We start from the raw sequence: 10,115 nt of genomic DNA, 5'->3' as shown, positions 1-10,115 counted from the left end.
TTGTAGCTATTAGTATCACTAACTTTACACATACTATTACTGAACTGACAAAATCAATTTTTAAATAATTCTTGCATAATCTTGTTTGACTGACCATTTGCAACCACGTAAATACACACGCCCGCTATTTAACGTTCAAATCCGCTAGGCGGCAACACGAGCGTGGCTCACAGCGAATACTATTCATATATGGTTCAATGTAAAACGAATCGCAGTGGCCTCACGCAATGTTTTTTAATTTTAAAAAAGTCTCTTCAGTAACAGCTTTTGTGATTCATCGCGATTTTACTGGAAAATGCGAACTACAAGTCGACTTCACAAGAAAACGTATCTTGGTAAATTTTGGTTTGGCATGACATAAAAATGCGTGCAACAAATATTTGGTTAACACATTCAAGTGTCGAAATTTTGCAAAGCTGCATTATAAATTTGAATGTAATGTGATCATAAAATGTAATTATAAATAAAAATGCTCAAACTTCTTAGGTTTTTCTATACACTTACTGGAAAGAGAAGTTTGAATTTCAACGGGCCTGAGAGGCTCGGCTTGCCTTGTTTTAACGTCACGATTTTAGCTTGCCATCATGAGGATTAAAGACAGTAATTTACTTTTTCGGACTAATATAAATTTGAAACAGAATATATTATGAAACAAAGTAAATAAAAATGTAGTAAATAATTCTTACCAGATGACTTCAGAAAAGCGATTTAAGTATTATTTTATTATTTAAAAATGTCAAGCTGTTATTAATTGAATAAAATTAAACAATTAAAAACTAATATTATAGATGAAATATTTTTTTGTCAGAAAGAGGTCTCAATTTTTAATTATTCGCAATTATTAATATATAAATTCATATTATAATAAAAAAAGTTTTTATTAATTCATCTTTCTAAATTTTTAGTTTATTGAAATATAGGTACTCAAAATGATGGACAAAATTCTTTCTAAATTGAACAGTGAATTTAGATCAATATCAGTGATATTATATTCGGTAATCCTTAGATTATGACTTTCCCTTTACCACTAATGATTGACGTAAAACGAACTTTTTCTATTATTCGCAAGGTAGCCACTAAAATCGAGGACAAAATCTGGAATAATTTCCTGGTTAAACAAATTGTACATGAGTCAATAAAATTCAAAATTTAAGTTTTTGAAGCTGATCATTTTGTTATTTAAAGTATTTAAGACTAAATTGCAAATTAAACCAACCGAAGTGGAAGTTTTCTGATCACTGAACGTTCTAAATATTTAATTAAATCATTTCAAACAGCGATTTCGATTTCAAACGTTCATTAATATATGTAACAATGACAAGGCTTCTAGAAGCTCTTTTATTAATAAAGCATTTGAAATTGTACGATATGGATTCAGAAGCCTTTAACTTTGTTTAATTTAAAATTATGCCATGTGAAATTTAAGTATGAAAAATATAAATTTTTTATCTTGTTTCGATTTGATTTGAATTAGTAAAAATGCAGACTTCAAAAATAGGATTTTAAAATTACGGTTTCTTAACTGCTTACATTGAAACTTAATAAATTCTTAATTTTAGAATTTCAAACTCTAGGTTCAAAACAATTCGTGAATTAAAAATTAGACTCTTATTCTTTGATATGCTAAAATGTCGAAAAACGTCCATACGGTTACATAAGATTTGATGGAATTATGAGAATGTCAACTGGATATAAAGACCAAAAATAAACTTTTCTTCAGACTATCAAATACAAAATTTGACCAAAATTACAGAAATATGTGACCATTAATCACAATGTTTTAGGAAGGAGAAAATATAAGAAATTGCTGTGCTTAAGGACGGAAATTCATTTGTTGTGATGAATTCCGCACGTATTCTATTTAAATTTGAACCTAATGAAACCTAAATGAATCTAATGCTATACAATTAATAATTTCAAACCTTTAAAATAAATATATTTGCAAACCAAATTATTTGAAATATTAAAATTTTCATATTTTAAATATAAGAAACTTGAATTTTCAAGAATTTTGAATCAAACCTATTTATAAATTCAAAATTTTTATATTGCAAGAAACTTAAAAGGATTGGATAAGTTTTTTTACTAAAAATGTAATGAGTTATCTATAAGTCATTTAGCCTGAGTTTCAAAATATTGGCGCCATCCTACCTTCTATAATGTTTCCAATCGTTTTCAATTGGGTATCCATTATTCTGAGTTAGGGGTTAAATTTTAACTACAGAATTTTGATTTTGCCTTAATTATTCACAAGAGGTTTTTTACTCTGCCGAAAAAATTTGAAGAAAATGAATTTAAAAAGAAGTAAATAAAAGTTTTACAATAATATACCGGCTAAATTAAACTGCCTACTTGATAATCATACTACATCACTGTCACATCATTAAACGGTATGCTTTTTGCATGTTGTTAATCAATATACTTTTAGCTTTTCATTCAGTACACCGCCTAAACATAATATTTTTTTATACTTAAAACTTTTGTTAAATTACTAAAAATTTAATATCATACCAATAAACACGTGCGCGTCATTTGTGTTACAAAGGCAAACTGCAGAGGGCGTATTGCAGGCAAGTGAATTTACTTAATTCAATCCGATTGGGAACAATTGACACAATTAGCAAAAATTTAAACCGATTCAACTTTTGATTACTCTTAATAGTTATTAATCGTGTCCAATCGATTATTTCTAGGAGGGATATTTTGTAGACGGCGTGTAGCCTAATATTTAAATTTTAGTACCCTCCCATCTTGTTCAAGGTAGATGGAAGCACCATGATTGCATCCGCTTTCACGGAAAAATGGCGGATTACAAAGGTGCGTTTTGCCGATGTTTTTTCAAATTATTGTTTATAACTTATTTTTAGTGTTGTGTAACAACGATCAGAATTTCCTAGCGTTTGCGTTTTTGTTTAAGCTTCACATGATAATAAAGTGCCTTTGCTGCGATATTTTTAGAAATATTATTAACCTAAATTAAAGAGTGTGAAACCGTCGAAGTAATTCTCACATTTAATTCCTTGTTTCGAAATATGTAGAGAACGCCGAGGAGTCAAATGGACCCCAACCTGCTAGCAATATGAAATACGACGCTCCAGAAGAATCCAGTGAAAATTCCACAAACGGTAAGTGTGATAAACGAATTAACATAACATGTGTCAGTGCCCAAGTTCATTTTGCTTGTGTATGTATTATTTGGAAAAAAAGTATACCGAAAGCACACGTACCCTTTTTTAAATAACTTACGTCATTATCATTTGAATAACAATTTACTTTTTTTTTAAGTCTAGATTTTTCCGATATTTAGTTATCTGAAAAGAATTTTTGTTGTTTTTGTGCAAGTCAGGTTCATTAGGCTTTACCCTCAAAAGTAAATTTTCTTTGTGCTTAGTGTGACTTGAAAATTAAGTAATAATAATAAATTTACTTTGTAATCTTTCTCAAACTGATAGGTATTATCTGACGCAGGCATTCTTTATTTTAAAATAATCTTTAGGCTGTCATTTTATACTAAGTACTCGAGTTAATTAGTACTTGCAAAATAAAACGTTAGACAAGTGTAGACAATTTATATTTGTTGATCCTGCTCTCTGAATAATTTCTATCATTTAAAAAGTATTTATCACTTGAAAAATTCCTTTTTTTGTTTTGTATAAAAGTTTCATAAACTGCATAAAAAGTTATGTTTTGTAATTGAATACAAATTATCTCAATATGAATCTTCAAGTTACAAATATTTTGTTTTTTGGTGCTTGTTTTTGAGACTTTATTAATTTTGTCAATGTAATAAAATTAATTGAAGTGTGGTTTTACAGAGGAAATGGAGGGACAATCGACAGAGAATGATTCTGACAAACCTGCATCGCCTTCTGATAAGTCTACCATTAAAGTACATAATAAGGGTAGGAAATCAATTTCTAAAAATTCATGAGAACCTGAGGGGTTAATTACTAGTATTTTTGGTGTACACTAGATTCAAATGTTGCATATGGCAAACAAACTATTTTTTTATACCACTCATAATCTGTGAGTTCCATTGATGTCTTTAAAATCAATTTATAAAATTTAAGAGAAATCGCGGTGACCGCTGGACCGGAAAAACCGGACATTTTTTTAGACCGGGGAATGACAGGCGAATTTACTTTTGACCGGGAATTTTAAAAATTGTAGAAAAAAATCTGCCCAAGTTCGGTTTTAACATTTTTTAAATAATTAGTTGAATTTTTATCTTCTTTAATTGTATTATTCAGATTAAAGAAATTTAAATGATTTAAATATTCCTATCAAAATTGGAAAAAAGATAAAAATTTTTTGATAAAAAGGAAAAGAAAAACATTTTTTTTTTGACAAAAATAAAAACAGAGGAAAAACAAATGGTTTTATTTTCAGGAATTCTTGAACATTTATATAATTTAGTTTAGAATACGTAATTCGAACATCTTTTAGGTAACCAAATTTTCCATTTTTATTTTTGAGCGTACATTTTTAATTTAAACAATTTCAGAATGCATTCTTGGAAGACTTAAACAATTTAAAATTAAAAGTGAACAATAATTAATTTGTTAAGACGATTACAAATTCTTTGAAAATTCAAGAATTTACAGAGTTATAATAGGGTGACGACTTCACTGAGAAACCGGCAATTTTTTGACCGAAAAAAACTTGGAATTGAATTGAAACACTGGGAACCTACTTCTGATCGAAGCGAAATTCAAGTTTTCATTATTTTAGTAATTTTTGTTAATTTTGAAAAGTTATTTCTACTTTATCTATACAGTTCCAGGGCATACAAATGAAAATAATTATCGTCTTTATTGTATGACAGGAAGTTTCGGCGGAGATATATAATTTCACTTGGGAAAGCAAATTTTTGACATAAAGCGGGAATTAAAAAAAATAAAAACTGGGATTTACAACAAATGAGTATAAAAATCCCTGTTCCAAGCAAAAGTTCCTGCTTCAAAAGTTTAGAAAAATAAAGTACTTAGTTTTTAGAGTAGGGTTTCTAAGAGGAAATATTTTTGAATTAGAATGTAATTTTTTAAATTTTTTCTTTGCGAATTTACCTTTTTTTTAATTCAACTACTTGCGGTTAAAAGGTAAACTCTGTTGTTAAAAATTAATTTTTTTCTTGAAAGATTTATCATATTATTTGAAAATTCATCTCTTTTTGAAAATGTAACGACTACTTTGTTGAAAATCATTTTTTTAAGTAAAAATTGAACTATTCTGGGCGAAAAATTGACCTGTTCTGGTTCATAATTCAACAATGCGGATGTAAAATTTTTTTTCATTGAAAATTCATGTGTTTCGTTAAAAAATCAGCTTTTTTGGTAGAAAATTATTTCTTTGTTTTAAAAAGCTAAGCTTCTTTTTTAAAAATTATTCGTTTTGGTTAAAAATTTAAGTATTGTAGTTAGATATTCAGAATTTTAGTCAAAAATTCATCTATTAGATTATAAATGAATTTAATTGGTTGGAAAATAAACTCTTTCGTAGAAAATTTATGTATTTCGTTAAAAAATCGTTTTTTTTTTTTTTTTTGGTAGAAAATTATTTTTTAGTCTAGAAAGCTAAGCTTTTTTTTTAATAATTCGTTTTGGTTAAAAATTTATGTATTTTAGTTAGATATTCAGAATTTTAGTTAAAAATTCATCTATTAGATTATAAATAAATTTACTTGGTTAAAAAATAAACTCTTTGATTGAAAATACATTTTTTTAAATTAAGATTAATTATTTTAATTAAAAATTAATTTTTTTTTTGTTTGAAAAATGAGATATTTGATAGAATACTTGTTTTTATTTGGATCAAAAGGAATTTCTTTTACCTAAAATTCAACTATTTTATTGGAAATTTCTTTTGTTTTTTGTTGATTCATTTTTTGACTGAGAAGTTAATTGTTTAATTTTTTGTTGAAAAATTACATTTTTGTTGAAAATTCGTCTTTTTTTGGTTCAGCATTGAAGATTCATTGTTTTAGTTTAACTCACTTTTTTGTTTAAAATTCAGCTATTCCATTTAAGGATTTATCATTTTACTTTTAAATTCATCGTGAAGGTGAAAATTATCTTTTTTTTTTTTACGAAAAATGTGACTATTCCCTTTTCTGTTGAAAATTGTTTTGTTTTTTTCTACCTCAAAATTCAACTATATGGTTGGAAATTTGTCTCCTTTGATTAAAAATTTATCTATTTCCTTAACATTCATGTATTTTTACTAGAAAAGTAATCTTTTTGTATAGAAATTTAATTAATTCAGTTAATTATTCATCATTTTAGTTTAAAATTCATTTGTTTGGTTTAAAACTCTACTATCACAGTTAAAGATTCATAATTTTATTTGAAAATTCATTTATCTTGCCTTAGTCATAAAAAAAGTGTATATCATTTGAAACTTAATTCTTTGAAATAGAAAACCTTGAATCGTTAAAATTTCAAGGAGCTTTTAGCCTTTGAATATTACGGTTTTAATTATTCTATTCAGAAAATAATTAATTTGTTAGTGAAACTGTTAAATATTGATATATAAATAACAATTGAACCCTTATTATTTGTAGAACAATTCGAGTATTGTTTAAAAATATTTAGAGGTTTTAAAAAGACTCAAAATTAATTAAAAACTTTAAATGATTTTCAATAATTTTTTTATTTAAATTTTTCTGAAAAAATATCTCACTTCGCTTAATAATGATTTTAAATTTAAAATAAATTGTAGATTTTTTCGAGAATTTGAAATAAAAATTGGAAGCCTTGCAAGGATATATGAATGATTTAAAATTAAAATAATTCAATTTTTAATGTAAAAATTGTTCAGTTTAAAATGTTGTAATCGTTCAAGTTGTAATGTTTCTAGCTGAACATTATTTAAAATATTATAATTTTAAAAAGTTTAAATTTCTAGATTGATTTGTCAAATTGGAAGAACCTGTATTATGACTGGGAATGTAATTTAAAACTCAATACAAAATGCCACGTTAGTTCTGAGGAGACAAAAGTTTTAATATCAAAATTTTTGGTGACTTAAACTGGTTTCAGTTTTAAATAATGTTCGAGACATTTTCTTCTTTTTTAATATTTCTTATTAAAAAATATTATTCATTTTTTATGGTTTTTCTTAAATAATTTAACTCCTTTTTTATTCTAGAAAAGTAGAAATGTTTCCCATTTAAAATTACTATTATATTTAACTATGTTAAATTATAATTTTGTTATTTAATAACAATAAAAAATTCTAGAATTTCAGAAGCTTTGTCTTTGGAAGGTTCAATTTAGTTTTCAATTTAAAATTGTCAAATTTTATTCAATTTTTAATTATTTAATTTTGAACGCTTTTAATTGCAAATAATGTAATTTCGATTCCTTTGAATTTGAAATGATCCAATTTCCAAAATTCAAATATTAAAATATTTAATTTTTAAAGTTTTGGCATTCTATAATTTTCGAAATTTTAATCTAAAATCATTCCAGTTCGTGATTCTTCAATTACAAATAAAATTGCTTAATTCTTAGTACTTCGACTTAGAAATTATACAATTCAACTCTTTTTTCTAATTAAATTCTCAAAAATTATTTCAAAAAGCAGGTATAAATAATTTCGAATCCCTCGAATGCAAATTAAAATAAACTTGTTCATTAAAGTTCTATAAAAAATGTTTATCTTTTTCAATTATATCCTTCAGTTTACATGGATCTATACTCTGAGTAATATAAGTGAACAGTAATTGATTTAACAAAACGATTCTAAAACCGTTCAAAATTTGAGCATTTCCATATTTTAACGTTAAAAATTAAACTTTTAATTCGAAAGTCTTAATCATTAAAAAAATGCAAACGCCTGATTGAAACTTTATAAACAATCATAAATTATTTAATTTATTATTTGGGATTTTTTAACTAAAAAAATAATATCTATTTAATATTTAGCAATATTTTATTAATAATTTAAGTCGAGTAAATTGAAACCAAATATTTAAAAGTAAACACTTTGAAATATAATTGTTTGACATTTAAAGCCTTGAAGCGTTAAAATTTTGAAAATATTTTAAATTTAGAAACTTTCTAAGAATTGTGAAACGCTTCAAAAGAATAAACTCAAAATCTTGAAAAATATTATTTTAAAATAATTTTTCAGCATGAAAAATCATTTTCAATTTTCCTAGGAATCTTGAGAAAATGTATTTATTCTTTTGAAGCCTTTCACATGCCTTAAAAGGCTGCTAAATTTTTTATTTATAATCTTCGAAGACATACATTTTGTTTTAAATTAGGCTGCGACTATTCACACCGAAATTTTGATACGAATAGCCGAATCTTCTCGGTACAGAAACCTCGTCTAAATTATTTGAAATAATCTCAAATTTTTCTTCAGTTAATAAGCAGGATTTAAAAAAAAATGTAGGAAAATTCGATTCATTTTAAAAGATATTTAGACAATTTTTAATGCTTGTAGCTTAAAATTACTTAAAATAAAGTAATTTTGAAAGTTTTTAAGTTCATTGATTGATTGTTTAATTTAGAACAGTAAAAATGATAACGTCGATTTATGTTTTTAGTATTGAATTTTTTTGAAGTCTGAAGTTTGAAGTCTCTAATTTATAACAGTGAAAAATTATAATTTTACTGTTCATTTGCATTTTATTCAAAATTGTTCAATTGAAAAGTGTTAGTATCTAACTTCAATTTTTATACTTGTAAAATATTGAGCATTTAAATACAAAATTGTTTAATTTAAAAACTTTTAAACTTCAATTTCATATAATTTAAAATTCAAGAGTTCTACTTTAAGTAATTTAATTTGTATTTTTTTACTACTTCAAATGGAGAAAGGTTTAGGTTTGCAGTTAAATTTGTTAATTCTATTGACCGTAAAAAATGTTTGCAAACCGGGAAATGACCGGGAATTTTTTTCTTCGATTAAAACGGCCACCCTGAAGACAAGTCTTCAGAGGGAGATCAATGTATGCAGGACGAGTTGTAAAACCATGGTTTTTCATATCTTCCTTTAAAAAATTTAACCCCATGTGAGTACCTATCTAACTCTACGAGTGATGTACGATATTTTATTCAAACTAAACGTGTTATGAGACTGTAGGGCGCAAATTTTGAAAATGGTTCGGATAATTAAATAAATTAGAGATAATAACTCTCAAAAATCGCAAAGGCATGGAATTGCATGGGATCGCATGAAATTGCAGAAAGAGTGTACACCAGATTGCAGAAATAGTTAACCTCTCGTAAGAACCGTACACTCTAAAAAGTGTCAAATGAAACTAAGAAACAATAATTTTTAGGTCCAGTGTTAGCAGCTTCCAAATTTGGAAGTTCGTTCGGTGTAAGTGAATTTTCCAACTCCACAAAAGCGAGATCTTCTCTCTTAAGGCCTTCTCAACTAACCACCACCACTATTAATCCAGTACCTGCAATGAAATCGGTCTTGCAGCCCGCAAAGTTTCACAATCCCTTTGTGAAATTGGCAGACAGTGTCGTGGAAGGAGAAGCCGAGACTCCAACGGAGAATAACACCGGCGAGGAGGCAAAAGAATCGAAAGCCGCAGACAAGGCAGCCGCGGAGGCAAAGCAGCCTACCTTCCTACCTCTTGGTGCAAGTGCAAAAGAGAATGAGAATAATGTAAATGTGGTCGCGAGTGCGTCGACTCCCAGTTTCGTTTTCGGACAAAATTTGAAAGAACGAGTGACGGTGGCGCACGACGCGGAAGGTTCTGATAATTCGGAGAAGGAGGATATTAAGGGGGAAGAAAGTAACGAAAATGGATCTTCTGAATTGCTCTTTTCTAATGTAACAGCAGTTTGCAGGAATACGAATCGACCGGGTTTGACGTTGACCCAAGCCGCCCAGGAAATGGAAGAAGCAACTAGAGCCAACAAACGAAAGTACAATGAAGTGGCTTTGCTCACTGGAGAAGAAGGGGAGACGAACGTTCTACAGATTAACTGCAAACTCTTCGCTTTCGACAAGGTACATTTAACATTTAACTTTCAAGTTATCGGTTTATAGGCCGTCGGTCCGCCTGCCAAAAAGTGCGATGATTTGACCACGTATGCTCTTTTGCGTTTCGGTCATTAAAAATATGCTTATCAACGAACAAGCAAAAT

The 10,115-nt window shown here is 27.3% G+C and overlaps 1 protein-coding gene across 1 annotated transcript in view; it reads left to right on the top strand.

The window, feature by feature from the left end:
* The first annotated feature begins 2,764 nt into the window (after positions 1–2,764).
* Positions 2,765–10,115, top strand: part of LOC117176844 (ran-binding protein 3) — a 14,365-nt gene continuing 7,014 nt past the window's right edge. Inside the window, exons 1-4 of the mRNA XM_033367186.1 lie at positions 2,765–2,817; positions 3,039–3,125; positions 3,816–3,902; positions 9,293–9,978. Coding sequence (XP_033223077.1) covers positions 2,802–2,817; positions 3,039–3,125; positions 3,816–3,902; positions 9,293–9,978 — 876 coding nt within the window. The 5' untranslated portion in view covers positions 2,765–2,801. The remainder of the gene's footprint in view (positions 2,818–3,038; positions 3,126–3,815; positions 3,903–9,292; positions 9,979–10,115) is intronic.

The sequence above is a fragment of the Belonocnema kinseyi genome, chromosome 7, assembly GCF_010883055.1.
Source record: "Belonocnema kinseyi isolate 2016_QV_RU_SX_M_011 chromosome 7, B_treatae_v1, whole genome shotgun sequence".
Taxonomy (NCBI): domain Eukaryota; kingdom Metazoa; phylum Arthropoda; class Insecta; order Hymenoptera; family Cynipidae; genus Belonocnema; species Belonocnema kinseyi.
The sequence above is the reverse complement of the archived record's forward strand: the minus strand, read 5'-3'. Positions and strand labels throughout refer to the sequence as shown.